The 18,849-nt window shown below is 34.6% G+C and overlaps 1 protein-coding gene across 2 annotated transcripts in view; it reads right to left on the bottom strand.

Moving 5' to 3' along the window:
- Window positions 1-17,275: 17,275 nt before the first annotated feature.
- MIOS (meiosis regulator for oocyte development) overlaps window positions 17,276-18,849 on the bottom strand; it is a 45,857-nt gene continuing 44,283 nt past the window's right edge. For both annotated transcript variants that reach the window (XM_030308010.1, XM_030308011.1), the window contains exons 10-11: window positions 18,250-18,379; window positions 17,276-17,510 (exon numbers count right to left, since the gene is read on the bottom strand). In XM_030308010.1, coding sequence (XP_030163870.1) covers window positions 17,414-17,510; window positions 18,250-18,379 — 227 coding nt within the window. In that variant the 3' untranslated portion in view covers window positions 17,276-17,413. The remainder of the gene's footprint in view (window positions 17,511-18,249; window positions 18,380-18,849) is intronic.

Here is an 18,849-nt window from a genome sequence, read left to right as displayed (position 1 = left end):
CATTAGCATGGCATTGGTTCTTCTTTGTGTATTACAAAATGCCAGAAGCAAAGTGCTATGTTCTGTTGCATTTCCTCATCTTTTTTTAAAAAAAGACTGGGACTGAAAAAATAGTGGCTTTCACATAAGAGAGAATTTTTTTTTTCTACATAATTATTTCTGTAGATGGGGAGTTAAAGGACAACCATAGCTGTGGACTTTATATAATGCATTATTGAAGATGCAAAGTTGAGAAAATTTTGAGACAGTTCTCCAACAGTGAGTGCCATAAGTTGAAAAGAAAATATATGAACCGTAAGTGTAATAGTTTTGGTAATACCATAGATGACACTGTGACTTAATTACCCTCCATTTTAAAGATTCTATTCATTTTTCACAGGAGTTTGAAATATTACCCAGGAAAATAATTTTGGCTAAGAATCTCTTACCATAAAATGTTATGGTAAGGTAAAGTTTATTTAGTAAGAATAGGCTTAAATGAATGGTTTCATTTAAAGATCTTGGTATCTTGTCACTGTAAATCTTGAAATATAATCAACAAAGAGAAATTCTTCTGTTGAATAATTACTGATTCAAAAGCTAAGACATTTAATATTCTTAGCTTAGGTATTTATTTAAGAACTAAATATTATTTAGACCTTAGTATTGATTTTCATTAACTCCACTTAATACACAATGATCATATAAAGCCAAATTGTGTCAAATAAATTTAGCATAACCCTAAGAAAATCAAAATCAGTGTCTCATTTCACTTAAACATCTTAATATTTTGTGTAGCTTTTGAGAAACTAAGTATTATGCAAGCATTGGGCTTGACGAGAGAATACATCTTTTTAAGAGACACACTATTCTTTTTCAGTGATCAGGGTCCCACTGAGTCAGTTATTTCTTTCATATGGCTCAGAAATGTTATGCCTTAGTCATGTATTTGACCTTTTATAAGAGGCAGACAGTGGACCAGGGGCTCCCTCCTTTTGGAATCTCCTCAGAAATGACTAAATGTTTTCCAGATGAACATACTGTGGACCAAGGGAGGAACTAGGAATTAGAAACCATTGCCTCAAAATCAGGGGAATTTGTAGACTTCTTTTTTCTTTTGGAAGCTGGTGACCTGGAGGAATTGACCCACTGAGCAATTTCCTTCACCCTCAGCAGTATGATTAAGTCATGAAAACAACTCAAGATGAGATATGATATTTATTTCTATCCCACTTGTTTCTAAAAAAAGAATTTAAGACAGATGCAAAGGTTTCTATCCTTTCCCTGTTTCCCCATCATAAATTCATACAATATGACTTCCCCAAATGTGAACTTGAGTTACCAGTGGAAATAGAATAAGACAGTCAGACAATTGATTGCTGTCATTTGTCACAGGAACATTAATCTGCTAAAACTGGCACTAATATCCTGCTCTAGACCTTCTTAGGGAAAACTTAAAAATAACATTCCAAAATGAATAAAATATGTTCTATGTTGCTTTTCTTCCTTTATCATCTATCTTATAACCTAAATGTATTTGGTATACAAATTTAATAACATTTTTAAGCAATACAAAGTATACACAGTATCAGTATATATGAACTCAAAAACTATAAAGCTTAAACAAAAATAATGATTCCTGTTTAACCTGATTTACAGTTGATTCTTTGAGCATTTAAAGGAAGAACAAGACAAAAAGAAAAAGAAGAAGAAGAAGAAGAAGGCCAAAGAAACATTTGTAAATTTCATGTACAACTGGTAAAAGACACCAGTTACATATACATCTAGGATTCCTTGATAGAAAGCCTGGAAAGGATTATAAGACACCATATGTACCATATACCTGTCGGTATGACTCCCTAAATTGCCTAGAATACATGATATTTGGCTTCTGTAGTTTTAAAAATAGGACTAAAGATAAGTTATCTGATAAACTATATCATTGGAAATGAGGCTAAGAAACTGCAGGGACTCGGGGAAATAAAATAATATACTGACAGCCATTTGCAACATCAGAACATGGAGGGATTTATCGGAAGTACATTTCAGAAATGAATGGTTTGGATTGATGCATTTGAACTTTAAAATTTTTAATGAATTAAAATCATTAAGTCAATGACATTTAGAAACAGTCATACTGCCTTCCCTGTTTTCAACAGATTCTAAATTCAGCTACATGTGTCCTGTGATCACTATATCTGGTTACAAATAGCAATAATTGTTGCAAAGCAAATTACATGGTGGCACAGGAAAACATTCCCCCTTCCAGCAGAGGGGAGAGTAGATTACCTCACTCAGATAGCCTGCAGTTTATATAACGAAGATTACAGACTTAAAAATGAAAAAGGAATGTACGCTAAAATAGAAAAACGATTTCATGAAAAATAAAAAGACAGATTGCTTTGTTTAGGGGAAAACTTCTAAAGCGCTGATGAGAAACTTTAGATACACATATTTAAGTGATTGTGAGCTATGGAAACTTGTTACTAAGAAACGAACTTACTCATTTCCATAATATTCATAAGAATGCAGGCATGCAAATAAGAGTTTTACTCATATTGGGCTTGGATATATTACAACATATTACAATATGCATTTCACAATGATATGGTATAACATTATACAATTAATTCCATTTATATATTATAAATGTAATAACATTACCATTTTATACAATATGTTATTACAACCTGGAAATGGCTCATTTCTACTTAGCTAAAGTACACAGATGAAAGTGTCACATATGTTAGTTTTCACCCATGCATTTTGGTGAGAAGAGGCCAAGAGTACCCAATTTAAACTACTTCAGGAAGCATTTTCATATAACTAACCTCTAGAGGCTGCCACATACAGGGGTGATTACTGCAATAGAGATTTCAATAAATAGACCAAGGAACCATTTTATTTCATCTATGGCAGTTTATTCCTTTAACTGTTTGTCAATCTTTTAAAGTCTTAATCTGATATATATGAAAATTTCATGGCTGAAGCTTCTCAGTCAGGATTCTGGAATGCCCTCCCTCCCAGAACCCAACAACCCCACCAAGAATCACGAGTAATGAGAAGACCTTAAGTGTGCTGTCAGACTTTGTTGCAATCTCTTGTCTGCCTCTCTAAAATATTTCTAACTCCACAAGGGTAGGAATAGGATGCAGAAAACTCAAAAGATAGTGGATGAGGGTGAAATAAACTACCTCAATCATGTGAATAAATTCCCCATTCAAAAATTAAGTGAAAAAGTCTTCACAGTAGAAATGTGTTCCTGAATAGCCCTCGGGTAAACAGGAGGTAAAATTTTCATTACGATTCATTCTAAGCAAATCAGCCAAGTTTGGTCACTTTGGCCCGTTATATATATCCCTATCCCTAAACACATGACTTGACCTACAGTGGGTACCACTGAGACACAAGATGAATAGGAAGAACCCACACTAGGTGGCAATAAGACAATGGAGTACAATATACTAAGCAACATTATAACAAAAATTATCTCTGAACCCAGACCATCAGAGACTTTTGACAGTACTGGTAGTCCTCCTCACCCTAACCGCAACCAAACACTTAAACATGAATTAACACTCTAGATATATTGTTTCTTATTTTGAACTAAGTAAATTACCCAAAATATATTCTCCAAATTTCTTAACAGTAATAACAATAGATACCATTTTTGAAGGTTGTGTGTGTGTGTGTGTTTGTGTGTGTGTGAGCTGTGTTTGCCCTTTATTTTAACATATAAGTCCCACCCCTTTTTATTTAACATATAAGCCTCATCCCCTTCTTTGGGGTAGGAGGTATTTCCTAATTTGGCTAAGGTTGTATAGCTACTAGATGATAGTCAAAACCACCACCTCTATTTGACTTCAAAATATGATCTCTATGGTTACATACTGACTGCATCCCTTGATAAAGGGATTTAGTTTAAACAACTGCTTTAATGTGATCAATGCTGGACCATTCTCAATTGAAGAAGATAAAAGGAAGGAGAAGGTTATTATTTTCCCCTTTTGGGTGAGGGGGCAGACGGGGTGGACCAATGTAGAGGAAAAATATTAAAATCCTGAAAATGGAGAAATGCATCAAAGGTAATTTTGAAATTTTAGAAAAGATGAATAAGGAGAGAATTGTATCGAAATCAGGGCTTTCCAACATTATTTTTTTCTCAAAAGTAAAGATCAATAAGTTTGAGCATGGAAATGAGCAGGCAGTGCATGTCAATAAGTGCACTGTAAATAAACAGTGGACAAACTCTGTGCTTACCTCACTCAGAATGGAGCATACATAAGTTAACACATTTTTAAGATTTCTACCTTCCAGATGGCCATAATTAGAATTTTTTTTAATGCCAGCTATTGAAGATGTTGGGGGAAAATAAGCATTTTCTATACCAATGATTTAGAGGAAAATGGTTTATAACAGAACTATTTGATAATAGCTATCAAAATGTAAAATGCACATAACTTTTGGCTCAATAATTTCAAGCTCTATATTGTATCTCACAGTTACGCTTACCCACAAATACCCAAAGATATACTAGCATGGATGTTCCCTGCAATATTATTTGTAAAAACGGCAATTGGAAATACCTCAAATTGCCATTGAAAGGAGGATATATCCATATAATTGCATACCATTCAGCTAAAGAAAAAAAAAGTAGGTATATATGGGCTAAGGAAAGTCTGCAAAATACATTTTTAGGTTAAAAAAAGTAATTTGAAGGAAAATTTACATAGCATGATTTTATCCACATGAAGAGAGGCAACGACTGACACAGACACAGAGAGATACAGTCTATGTAAAGAACATTTCCATACGTGTATATGAACTTTAAAGCAGCTTCCTCTGGAAAGTAAAAGTTGGAATTTTGGAAGGCAGCATGTAGATAACAGGGATAATGGAGCAAAGGGCTGAGATATTTACTTCCATATTGTATGTTTTGTAATTTTTGATATTTTTTTTCATGAGCCTGCATTATTTTTGTAACAAAACTTAGCTTTAAAAAAAAATCACTGAAAGCTCATATAATATACATTGTACTAACAAGGAACAGTTCATCTGGTCTAGTTCATCTATGAAACAGAAAAACACTAGACTTCACTCAAGAGATCTGAGAGCTAGTTCCAGCACCTCCCTGAATGACCCTGTAGTTTTCTCCCCGTTCTAACCATTCATGATTTTAAATAGTTTATAAGTAATTTTCCAAATCAATGGTGAGGCAAAAAATGGGAAACATGAATGTTGACCGGCTGATAGCTGCTGCCTTGAATATTACTATGCTGGAAAAGGTTTGGAGGGAAAGCAGGTGATTGATAGCAATCTGTGTCAAGGGTCTTAAAGAAGGGTGGGGTTGTTCACTCACAGCAGATCAAGCACAACTTGGCCTAACCTGCTCATCTCATGGTGAGTGAAGAGAATTATTTGTCAATGAAGAATTTTAACATAAAAAATAAGTTTGTTAACAGTCCACTTATGGAACTCTTGTTTCCATGTGTGTGTGTTTTTTTTTTTTTTTCATATCACTGCAGTCCTTCCTCTTACTTTAACCATATTCTGCCCACTTTCCAAAATACAGGTCTCATCCCATCTATGTGCTGCCTACAAGAGACTCACTTCAGACTTAAAGACACATGCAGACTGAGAATGAAGACATAGGAAAACATTTACCATGCAGATGGAAGTGAAAAGAAAGTTAGGGTAGCAATTCAAATTGGACAAAATAGACTATTTTTTTTAACGTTTTTATTCACTTTTTGAGAGACAGAGACAGAGCACAAGCAGGGGAGGGGCAGAGAGCCAGGGAGACACAGAATCTGAAGCAGGCTCCAGGCTCCAAGGTGTCAGCACATAGCCCAATGCAGGGCTTGAACTCACAAACCATGAGAACAGGACCTGAGCTGAAGTTGGCTGCTTAACCAACTGAGCCACTCAGGCGCCCCAGACAAAACAGACTTTAAAACAAAGTCTGTAACAAAAGACAAAGAAGGACACTACATAATAAGGGGACCAATCCAAGAAGAAGTTATAACAATTGTAAATATTAATGCATGCAACATGGGAACACCCGAACACATAAAGCAACTATTAACAGACATAAAGGAAAAAATTAACAGCAACACAATAATAGTAGGGGACATTAACACACACTTACATCAACAGATAGATCATCCAGACAGAAAATCAACAAGGAAACAAGGGCTTTGAATGACACACTGGACCAGATGGAACTAACAGATAAATTCAGAACATTGATGGAAGACACTGAAGTTGACACAAAAAAATGGAAAAACATTCCATACTCATGTATTGGAAGAACCAATATTGTTAAAAGGTCCATACTACCCAAAGCAATCCACGTTTAATACAATCCCTCTCGGGGCGCCTGGGTGGCGCAGTCGGTTAAGCGTCCGACTTCAGCCAGGTCACGATCTCACGGTCCGTGAGTTCGAGCCCCGCGTCGGGCTCTGGGCTGATGGCTCAGAGCCTGGAGCCTGTTTCCGATTCTGTGTCTCCCTCTCTCTCTGCCCCTCCCCCGTTCATGCTCTGTCTCTCTCTGTCCCAAAAATAAATAAACGTGGAAAAAAAAAAATACAATCCCTCTCAAAATAACAAAAATATTTTTCACAGAAGTATAATAGATAATCCTAAAATTTGTATGGAAGCACAAAAGACCCCAAATAGCCAAAGCACTCTTGGAAAAGAAGAACAAAGCTAGAGGTATCACAATCCCAGATTTCAAGATTTACTTCAAAGCTGTAGTAATCAAAACAGTTTGGTACTGGCACAAAAAACAGACACATAGATCAATGGAACAGAATAGAAAGTCCAGAAATAAACCCATGTTTTTATGGTCAATTAATCTACAACAAAGGAGGCAAGAATATACAACGGGAAAAAGACAATTTCTTCAACAAATGTGTTGGGAAAACTGGACAGCTACTTGCAAAAGAATGAAACTGGACCACTTTCTTACACCATACACAAGATTAAACTCAAAGTGGATTAAAGACCTAAATGTGAGACATGAAACCAGAAAAGTCTTAGAAGAAAACATCAGTAATAATTTCTTTGATTTCAGCCATTAAAAGCATTTTTCTAGATATGTCTCCTCTGGCAAAGGAAACAAAAGCAAAATTAAACTATTGGGACTACACTGAAATAAAAAGCTTTTGAACCACAAAGGAAATCACCAAAAAACCAAAAATGCAACCTACTGAATAGGAGATGTTTGCAAATGATATATCCAATAAGGAGTTAGTATACAAAATATATAAAGAACTTACACAACACCAAAAAAAAAAAAAAATCACACTAAAAATGGGCAGAGGACCTGAATAGACATTTATCCAAAGAAGACACATACAGATGGCGAACAGACACATAAAAAGATGCTCAACATCACTAATCATCAGGGAAATGCAAATTAAAACAATATCACTTTGCACCTTTCAGAATGACTAAAATAAAGAAACACAACAAATAACAATAGCGAGGATGTGGAGAAAAAGGAACCCTTGTACACTGTTTGTGGGAATGCAAATTGGTGCAGCCACTGTGGAAAACAGGTTCCTCAAAAAATTAAAAACAGAATTACGATATGCTTTAGTAATTCTACCACTAGGCATTTACCTAAAGAAAATGAAAACAGTAATTTGAAAAGATATGTGCACCCTTATGTTTACTGCAGCGTTATTTACAATAGCCAAGATCTGGAAAGAACCCAAGTGTTTATTGATAGATGAATGCATAAAGAAGATGTGGTACACACACACACACACACACACACACACACACACACACGCCAGAATATTATTGTCATAAAAAAAAATGAAATCTTGCCATTTTCCACAACATGGATGAACCTAAAGGATATTATGATAAGTGAAATAAGTCAGGCAGAGAAAGACAAATAGGATATGATTTCAGTCGTATGTGGAATTTAAGGAAAAAAAAAAGAGACAAAACAAAGACTCTTAAATACAGAGAATAAACTGGTGGTTGACAGAGAGGAGGTGGGTAGGGGTATGGGGGAAATAGATAAAGGACATTAAGAGTACACTTATGAGCACTGAGTAATGTATAGAAGTGTTGAATCACGATATTGTACACCTGAAACTAATACAACACTGTATGTTAATTAAACTTGAATTAAAAAAAAAACACACAAAAAACAAAATACAGGTCTCAGTTATCTACACCAACAATTTTTGGGTAAAAATGTCCTCTACTTAGTCCTCAAAGCAGCCTTTTCTAGTTTCTTAAAATATACACAAACCAGAAAAAGACTGAAACTCACAATACCATCACCAACAGCCTAACTTCTAAAATCTGGAATCTTAAGTATAGAGCAGAAGGAGCTGGAATGAGAAAGAGCTGTGATGGCTCTGTTTCTTTGTATAACAAGTCCTAACTCTGAAGAAAATGTGCATGTGTTTTGATTGGGTGACAAATATAATGTAGTTCAGGTAGCTGTCTTAATTTTGAGGTAGATTAAACAGTTGGTCTTATGAAATTCAGAACACCCTCACATCCATCACTCTACCAATCTGACCACCACTCAACTCCCTCTTCAGGATGTTTTTACGTGAGAATAATGTTCCAATTATACAAAACGAGTCTTGGGATTCCCTTGTATGATGAACAGTTCTGATGGCACTAATAATTGATTCCAGAAGGTACCTAATGGCAGTCTAACCATGTATCTTTATAGAAATCACTCCATGCACAAAAAGACTATGCCTTGGACACCATGATGTACAATCAAATTATCTTTATCACATGGTATTTTTCCCTATCACTGAAATACACAGGTAGGTCCCCACTCCAGCAGCCAGATTGAGTTGTCTTGCCTAAGACTAGAAATGAGGAGGAAAGAGGAGTAACTAAAACCCCACTAACATTTACTGAGCTCCTACAGTGTCAAGTCCTTTCCCTTGGGTGTATCACACTTCACCCAAACTGCAGTCCATCACTTTTCTGTAGGCCTGTGCTGACCATCACTCTCTGCCATCTGTTTAGACATGCAGACCACATCACCAAAACATCTAAATGATGTTTTTTTCCCCATTCTCACATCTGCTTGCTGAAAAATAAGTTTCATTTCACTGTATCAGAGTACCATTTGTCAATCTATATCCTTCATCTTCTCTCCTTTCTGATTAATTCTGGCCTCTCAAAAATGTCTTAACTCTACCCTTTTACTTTTTCTCTAACATCAGTAACTTGGCAAAATCATTGCTCACCATTGCATACAAGTTACACAATTTTGTAAGTTTATGTTTCACACAATGCAACAGTGATTAATAAAGAGAATGGGTTTATTCTCTTAGTGGGTTCCACTCAAAACAAGAACTGAATTTTGATGCCTACCATGTTTCCTTCCTCAATCTAAAGTTGTATGATACTAGCTTACAAGCAAAAACAAAACAAAACAACCTTACCAGGTGTGACAGAGTGACAGAGAGAAGGGATGATTTTGTGTTATTTTTAATGCCGTAACTTAATTATTTTACTTAAATGCTAATCGATTGTCCAAGCACAACCTTCTAGTGGCAGAATCAATTTCAATAATGATGCTGATGGCTGCAATATGATCAACTGAAGCCTCTGCCACTTGGTACAAAAGAAGTGGAGATGATAGGCAGCTCATTAATCATTTATCCCAGAGATGAATGTGTTCAGTTGCTGATACGGGGCTGTGGGTGAATGCTGCCAAAATGAGAAATGTCAATTGTCAGGCCTCATGCATAATAACAGTGGAGCTATTTTTAAGCTTCTTTGAAGATTAAAGTTATGCTCTTTTTCCCTACAGTTCTGTCACATATGCTTGGCAATTTTGTTCTATGAGAATTCATTTTCACTGCGTTCAGATGTCTCTGCTTGAGAAAATATACACCACTCAAAATCTAGCATGAGATATTTGAAGTTATTTAGAAATCTGTAGAATTCCACATATTGGGAATGAACTCTAAAAGAACAAAGAATTACAAGAGGGAAACCAGGAGAGGTACTGAGTAACTTCTTGGCTAATTTTTTTCCATAGGATGTGTTTTATCAGCAAGGATGATACATGATTTTAATTTCTCAGGTCCCCAGAAAGAACATATTCTATAACTGACAGAACAGTTTCTGAAACAGAGATAACAGAATTCAATAAAATAGACTTAAAAAAGTATTTGTTCACTAAGTTAGGTGAAGGATGTTACCAAAACAACAGTTGTAGCAAATGACCTCAAGGATCTCCCCCCACAAATCTCCAATTTGTGTCTAATCCTTCCAGTGGAAAATAATGTTCCCTGCCTAGAGGAGTATTCTTTTTTAGAAGCCAGCAGTCTCTCAGCATTCACTGAGTCATACTCACTTTTCCAAAAGGAATTTCATGTATTTCAGAAATCTATATATCTTAAAAAATGGCAATTTGTTCTAAGAGTCACAACTGATCCTACATTCCATTTTTGAGGAATGGAAGGGAAAGATAAGATTTAAGATGAGAAAATGTATTACTTTTGCAAGAGATACTTCTCTCACATCAAGCTGCTGAATGTTTTGCTTCATTAATTATACATCTTCATCTATTTTGGGAACATTTTATTTATCATAAAGATACATACCCATTGTTCAACTAACAAATATTAAGTATGCCCGCTTAAATACAGAATACAAATTTCCACCTTGATAAAGAAAATAGTTTTTTTAATGTTTATTTATTTTTTAAGAGAGAGAGACAGAGCACGAGCAGGGGAGGGGCAGAGAGGGAGGGAGACAGAGAATCTGAAGCAGGGTCCAGGCTCTGAGCTATCAGCACAGAGCCCGACACGAGGTTTGAACTCACGAACTGTGAGATCACGACCGAAGCTGAAATCGGACGCTTAACCGACTGAGCCACCCAAGCACCCCAAGAAAATAATTTTTTGACATAATTAATTATATGTAATACAAGAACTTTGCACCATTCAAATGTTTACTATGAAATAGTTATCAAATTACTTGCTACTAAAAAGATAGTTTCACCACGTTTAATAGTGCAACTTCTTAAACTATCATCAGCAAAATATGTGGCTGCAATGTGATATAAATCTAATTAAGCCTGATTTCTGACATTTGCTATTTCAAACTTGACTTTCTTGCAAATACACCCATGCACACCACCAGCCCCCACACATATGTTTGCATATATAAATGGAGCTATGTAAATAATAGCTAATAATTTAGCTATTCTCTAAATAAAAAAATGTAAGACTGACAGTTTGCATGAATTCTTACACAAGTGCCTATTTCAAGTTTCTGAGACATTAATTTCTTCAAATGCTCCAGACTACCTTATCTTTATGACTTTATAAGAGCCCACCTAATTAGATTCCTACATCTGAATTTCCAGTTATGAAATTATGTTAAGGCAACATGCTTTTCATAAATTGAATGATGAAAGTCCACATGTACTGAATTACTATTGCTGCTGTGACTTCTGACATTACATAACTTACATACATCACCAAACTTCAAGGACTTGGGTGGTTCCTTCCACTTTCCTCTTCTGCACAGCTATGTGCAGAATCAGCACAACAACAGGATCCTTGTTTTATTGTCTATAACTTTAATCCTAAGGTTGTTTTTAGCAAAGCATTTCAAAACACTGGACTGTTAATGGCTCAGTACGAAAACTACATTTTTGAAAAATGGTATAGACCAACTCTACTTCATTAAATTATTTCTAATTAGAAAACCATTTTTGAAAGTCCAAATTAGAAAACAAAATAAATTGACCTTTTTTTTTTTGGCCTGTAGGAAGAGATAAGATGCTAAAATGATACTTCACAGCAACAATATTAACCTGAATAGATTTGAGTCTGTAGAAAATTATGCTTATGTCTACCATTTTCCATTAGACACACAGCTCCTCCAAGGCAACCCATGATGCCCATCAACCCTTTGAAATCATAACCTTTAACGGTGTCTGGTACACGGAGGCACACAAAAAGCATAAAGGACTGGTTTCCTGCCACAGGCCTACAGCCAAAACAGAGGAGTTAGGAAATCTCATGAGAAAGATCTAGAAGAGAAAATACTGAAAGTCACTAACTACGTACCACTAATCTCAGGGAAATCAGAATTATTTTGTGGATCTATTTCCCAATGTGCTAAATGGAGGGCAAAATGCACTATTTCCAAATATGATAAGAGAGATAAGATTAAGAGAAAAATCCACATCTTCATGTTATTCCTATATATTACCATAAAATATGAAATCTAAAAAAAAGGCTTTCAATACTAATTTTCATAACACCTTGCAGCAAGGTGTTATTCTCAGAATAACTCTCAGAATGATTCCCCATATTTGATTGTTCATTATCATAGTAAGATACCATATCATGGGTAACTTTTATAGAAGTGTGTGATATGCACATTCATTTATTTGTACATTTATCATTATTATAGAAAAACTAGAGGACAGATAAGCAAGAAGAAAAAATGACATTTAAAATCCCACTCTTGAGTAATGACCACTGTTAAAATTTTTGTAAATATTCATGTTCCATGCAAATATATTTATATGTTATACATACTGTAACTTGCCTTTCTCTTTGCTAATACCTCATCAATCTTCCTTTGTCAATAAAAGTATCTATACTATTTGAATAATTTGTTAGTATTCCCTGGACATAACAATTTCTTCACTCTTAATTTTATTATTTTTTTTATTATAAACAATACTGTTATGAACCACTTCCTAGAAACATACATCTTTGTGCCCTTATCTATCCCTCAGAAATATTCCCATATATTCGCTATATCTATGTCGAAGGGTGTGAACCTTAAGGCTTTTGATACATATTGCTCTAATGTCCTCAAGAACACTTGTACTGATATATACTCTCACAAACTGTTATCTGAGAATATTCCTTTTCCACATCCATGAAAATGCATATTATTCTTTTTAATCTATGCAGGCAGGTGAGCAGTATCCTATTGTTTTAATTAGTATTAGTTTCTGATTCAACATTTACGTATATTTACTGGCCATTTTATTTTGCCTATACAAGTTCTTGATCAAGATTATCTATTGGTTGGGTATTTTATGAATTTGAGAATGCTCCTTATGAATTAAGGGTATTTGTCATGCATGTTGTAGTTTACCAGTTTGCTTGCCTTTTAACTATTTATGGCATTTTTGCCACACCAAACTTTAAGGACTTGGAAAAGAAACAAGATATGCCTCCTTGTGCTTTCCTCTTCTGTGCTGCTATGTACAAAACTGGTGGTAACATTAGGATCCTTGTTTTATGGGAAGGATTTCAGTAGTTCTCCACTAGGCATGAGGCCAGCTGTTTGAGACAGCAAAATAGAAGGGAAACAAGGGAGGAAAAACAGTTCCTTTGCATAATAACTAAATCTAAAAAACAAATTGGAAATAAATTTTTGAATTTTATCAAATGCCTTTTACACTGAATGAGCTATTGACATTTTTTGGTGTGTTTTGATGTACTAATATTAAATAAAACCTTTCTTGTTCAGTTCATAAAGTAGTACATAGAAGTATAAAATAGTAATTAAAAGGACTAGGAAGTCAGACTGCTGCTACCTCAATCGTGGCTCTGCTATTTACTAGCTGTGTAACCTACCACAGTGACATCGTGTCCCTATACCTCAACTACCTCATGTACAGTATGGGAACAGTAATAGTACACCTGCCTTATAGGGCTACTGTGTGGATCAAATAGGGTAACGTGCATGGAACACGGCACATAATGAGTACTAACAGTATCTATTATTCTTATTAATACACTGTTGGACTTGATGTTCACTTTACTTACTATGAATTTATCATGTTATATTCCTAAGTGAAATCAGTTCTTTGTTTTGGCAATCCATGTTATTTGATCTCTGGATTACATTAGCTTTAAAAATATTTGGGAAGCCTTCCTTCGGTCTCCATACTCAGGAAAAATTAACAGTTTACAGAAGTATTTTTGTAAAATGCTGCTTTGTATATCAGCCAAATAACCTACAAAATTTTCAGGCAAGAGGGAAAACAGGCAGACGATGTCATGGAAGGAGTCAGAGTAGCAGATAGGAGGAGATCAGATGTCTGGGTAGCCCCATCTCTGTCATGGCCATGTGGATCTCAAGGACACAGTGAGGATGCTGAACTAACACCTAACATGTCTCTCCTACCTCTGTGATGCCTCTGAGCAGATGTCTGACATATACAACTAATTAGTTCCCCCAACTTGTTTTAATTACATCTATCCCAAGGGAGAAAAAAACCTCACAGTATACTTCTGTTTTATTAATACTACCCACCCCAACATTTTAACTGAAATGAGTATTAAGTGTAATGAAACAGCAGAAAAGGAAGGATTACACAGAAATATGTTCTCCTAGACAAATAAAGACCGGGATTTAAGAGTTGAATATGAATACAAAAACCTCAAGTTTTCAAGAATTACCAGTCAGGTGTGTCCAGAGGTACCGAAAACTTAATTTCAATCCTTGGGTTCACTCCTGTATTACATCAAACTCCTAGATGGTTGTTTGAAGGATTTCCTCTCCTCAAAAAGCAAAAAGTATTATTCTAAATACAGTATAAACAAAAGTAGGTAAGTCCTACCTCAAAAAAAAAAGTCATAATTTATCCAGATTTCAGAAAATAAGCTCTTGGGAAATTTTTACTTAAGAGTAAAACTATACCTCATTTAAATTATACCATATTCAATTAAAAAGTAAGACAAGTAACCAATAAAGATGAAAATAACAGTAAGTATTAATCACTACCTTTTACAGAGTACTTAGTATGTGACAGGGATACAGTACTTCATGTTTATTTCATCACTTAACACTCCTAATCACCCTATGAAGTATTTCTTTACTTTTTAACATAGGAGGAAATTGAGGCTCACAAAGGGTAAGTCATTTGGCCACTATACTGGGGCTAGGATTATAATCTAAGTTTCAAAGCCCATCCTTTTTAATATTTGCAGTCAAATGAATAGGTGAAATTAAATTTGGCCATATAATTGCATTCAGAATCGTATTTCTTTTAACTCTAATACCTACCACTGACAATGGAAAGGTACCTTTAAAATATACCATTTTACAGAATAACCATCCTGGAAAGCATACTAAACTGAAAAAGAGCCTAAAGAAATGTTACTTCCAAGATTAGTTATCAAGTTTGCCATCAAAATAAGTATGAATGTTATTTTATTGGATTATGTGTAAAGGAGTCAAAGATAAATTCTAGATCAGACATGCTGACTTCAACCCAAATTTATTCAATTTTTTAAAAAGTAATAAAAACATTTTTATTAAACACTTCTATTGAACATGTTTAGGTAAAATACCTTGAGTTTATAATCCCAAACACCAGTGACTAAGAATAAAAATGGAAAAATAATTTGAATCTATTTTCATGGTCCACATACATTGAAATGCAAAACAAATATAATAGACATATGAATATTTGGGCTTCAGAGAAAATATCAGGAGACTGACACAGGCATAAGGAATCTTAAAAATGTCATCCTATATGATTACAAGCAGATTTATATACTAGATTTTGTTTTATTATACTGTACTTCCCAAAATTATAAATATTTTAAGTATAACCCGATTATAAATATAAATTCAGTAATTCTATCTTAACTTTAGTTAAGGAGAAATGAAAATGTATTACGATAGTTTGACATTACTTAAAGCTGATTTGGCATAGTAAATTTGAAAGGAACACTTCAACTGAAGCAATTTTAAAGGTAAAGATAAAGGTTATATTTAAGTAAAATAAAGTCAGGAAGATTTACTTAAAAGAAGACTGGAAAAAGTCCCCTTTATAGAAATCTTTGAAAAAATATATATATATATATTCTTTCAATTTAAATATTTTTTTTTTCAACGTTTATTTTTATTTTTGGGACAGAGAGAGACAGAGCATGAACGGGGGAGGGGCAGAGAGAGAGGGAGACACAGAATCGGAAACAGGCTCCAGGCTCCAAGCCATCAGCCCAGAGCCTGATGCGGGGCTCGAACTCACGGACCGCGAGATCGTGACCTGGCTGAAGTCGGACGCTTAACCGACTGCGCCACCCAGGCGCCCCTATTCTTTCAATTTAAAAGAAGACTGTCATCTAGGTGAGATGTTTACAGTAGATATGCAATAGATATACAATATTTTCCCTAAAAAGGGTCTTTTGTATCAGATCTCAAAGTAAAAAATAAATTGAATCCACTTTTGTTCAGTATTTAGGTCACACCTCAAAATAAATATATTAATTCTACCAAGTAAAACTGCTAGCATGAAAGCTCTGAAAATTCTTTAGCTTAAGATATTTTTCTCCAAAATCTATATAATAATTAAGATTTATGCTTATTTTATCTATGAATACAACTTCAACTACGAAATTCAGTTCAATACTCTGCGTAAGTCAGATAACAGAGAAGCATGCTACAAACCCTTTGCTATTTCTCTCCCAACTATCTAGCTATGAAAAGGGAAAGAATAAAATTTTTAAATAAAGCTCCTGAATTTGCCCAAATATACTTTTAGAAACTTACATTTAAAGTATAATCATCTCCAAAGTGACTCTGCTTTCCACAACCTTAGAAAAAAAAACGGGTATTCCAAAATAGGAGGGATTTGACAGTAGGACATACTGAAGTAGGTGAAGCTGAATGGTTGGTCACATATAATAATCTTGCATAGACTTTGTGTTCAGCAAAATGTTTGCAGATCATGGGCATAAGATGATGAATTAACATGGAGAGGATCTTTGAAGACAAATGAGAACACTGGAAAACAAAAGGCTGAAAAACTGAAAATTTCAGAACATGTTCCCCTGAAATGGTACATATTTTTCTCTTCAGATGAGAAAAAGTTGTAAGATGCATTTTCAATTCTGGCTTTTCTTAGGAAGACAATAATGATCTGTGCCAGAAGATTTCTTATCTTGAAATGAAAGTGTACGAGGGAATGGACTCTTTAAAACATATATACCAACCATACCTTGATGAAATTTATTCTCCAGTGTGGAGTAAGGGCTCTCCAGTTCTAGAGGTAAAAATTGGTCACTTTATTCTATTTTAAAAGATATACAGATCCAATCTCAGCATAGAAGATACAGGCTCAAAGTCTGTTCTTGGTTATTCCAAAAACTCTGCTTGCAAAGTGTTCATAATTTTGACAAACCCTATAAAACTCTTCCACAATGAACTTTTTCAACCTACTGAACAGAATTCATGCCCACACTCTGTTCACTTGAGCAGCGTTTGTCTCTGTGAAGCACATCAAAATCACTCAAACATCAAATTGCTGATTTGATAGAATGATTTATTTTCCCATTACAGGAAAGTCACGAGTGACTTGTTCTGAGGTACGTTTTTGAGCTATGAAGGACATCGATTAGAAAGCTCCACACTTGAAGGTTTCTCTTTAGATGGTAACATTTTATGGCTGGACAGTCTCTGCAGGTACCAGATTTCCTGTTGTATCCAACTGCATACATTTACATGTGCATGCAGAAACGGGACACTCTGCATGGTCCCTAAAAAAAAATAGGTCAAGTAAAAATTAAAAATCTAAATTAAGCATATACATACATACATTTATCTATATACCTATCTGTATGTAGAATGGTATTTGAAAAAATACAGGAATTAAGACCCAAAGAATTAAACAAAAAATGACTGACAGGCTGAACTGGGAAGAAAGTTACTAAAAAGTAAATAGCTTTGCCTTTTAAATATACAATAGACACCTTATTTATAGTTATGAAGTTGACAGGGATGTGCTCAGAGTTGTAATTAAAGCCAATGTGACAAACTGGGTATAAAAGTTACAGCAATGAGGACAAAGGGCCACTGGCACTATTCAAAGCAGAAGTTAAACATGGCTTGAGTCTCCAGTGCATCGAATGCATACTTACTATATAACAAGTTTATTTAGAAGATAACTGATGCGGTAGTTTGATATGTATACTCTGTCATTTAATTTCTAATTTCAATTACACACTAAGATTGGACATTAGGTTAGCTGTAAAAACTGTAAATTCACACATTTAACCCATACATAATATTTAAACTATTTCTTATATAAGTATTAATCTTATAGTTTAAAATTACATAGGATATCTAATGATAGAAATGTTGACACCACCTTTGTTAACTCCAACGACAGCAAAAAAGAAATTTATCCTTCGGCTACATAAACCTGAACTATTTAAAAGGCCATCTGCGCTATCACCTCTAACTCCAAGCCTATTAAAGAAGAAATGTGCTGATTACCTGAACCAACTAAGCATATGGCCAGCATGTCCACCATGCCTGCAATTGTGACACCATGTGAACCAGTTGTTAAATTGAGCTAATTTTTTATCCTTGCTCAAGTCTACTTTTTCATCTGATTTGGATCCTCCTATGGGTTAAAGAAAATCATCTTCATTAACTATTATCACAAAATTTTATTCAAAGCTTTAACTTGAAAGTTATTTCTAAAACTATGTTAAAATACAAATCATACATCATATTGAAATAGGTATTTTAATGCTACGACCCAGTTTAGACTGAAAAACTACTGAATAACAAAAGTTTCCTTACATTTTTAATAGTCCAAAAAAAAGGAAAAATATAAATTACCAAACCCACTAAGAAGCAATCTGAATTAACCTCAGAAAAGCAATCAGTTTAAAATCTTCCCACAGAGAAAATACCAAGCCCGGTTTACAAGTGAGTTATACTAAACCCTGAAGGAACAGGTAATTTTCATCTATACAAACTCTTCCAAAGAACAGGAAAAGAGAGAAAATTTCTCAATGTACTTCCTGATGCTGGTATAACTTTGCTAAAAGCAGCAGACCAAGATAATGTATGAAAGGAAGATTATAG

The sequence above is a fragment of the Lynx canadensis genome, chromosome A2 (genome assembly GCF_007474595.2).
Source record: "Lynx canadensis isolate LIC74 chromosome A2, mLynCan4.pri.v2, whole genome shotgun sequence".
In the NCBI taxonomy this organism is placed as follows: domain Eukaryota; kingdom Metazoa; phylum Chordata; class Mammalia; order Carnivora; family Felidae; genus Lynx; species Lynx canadensis.
Note: the sequence above shows the minus strand (reverse complement) of the source record. Positions and strands in the feature narration are given on the sequence as shown.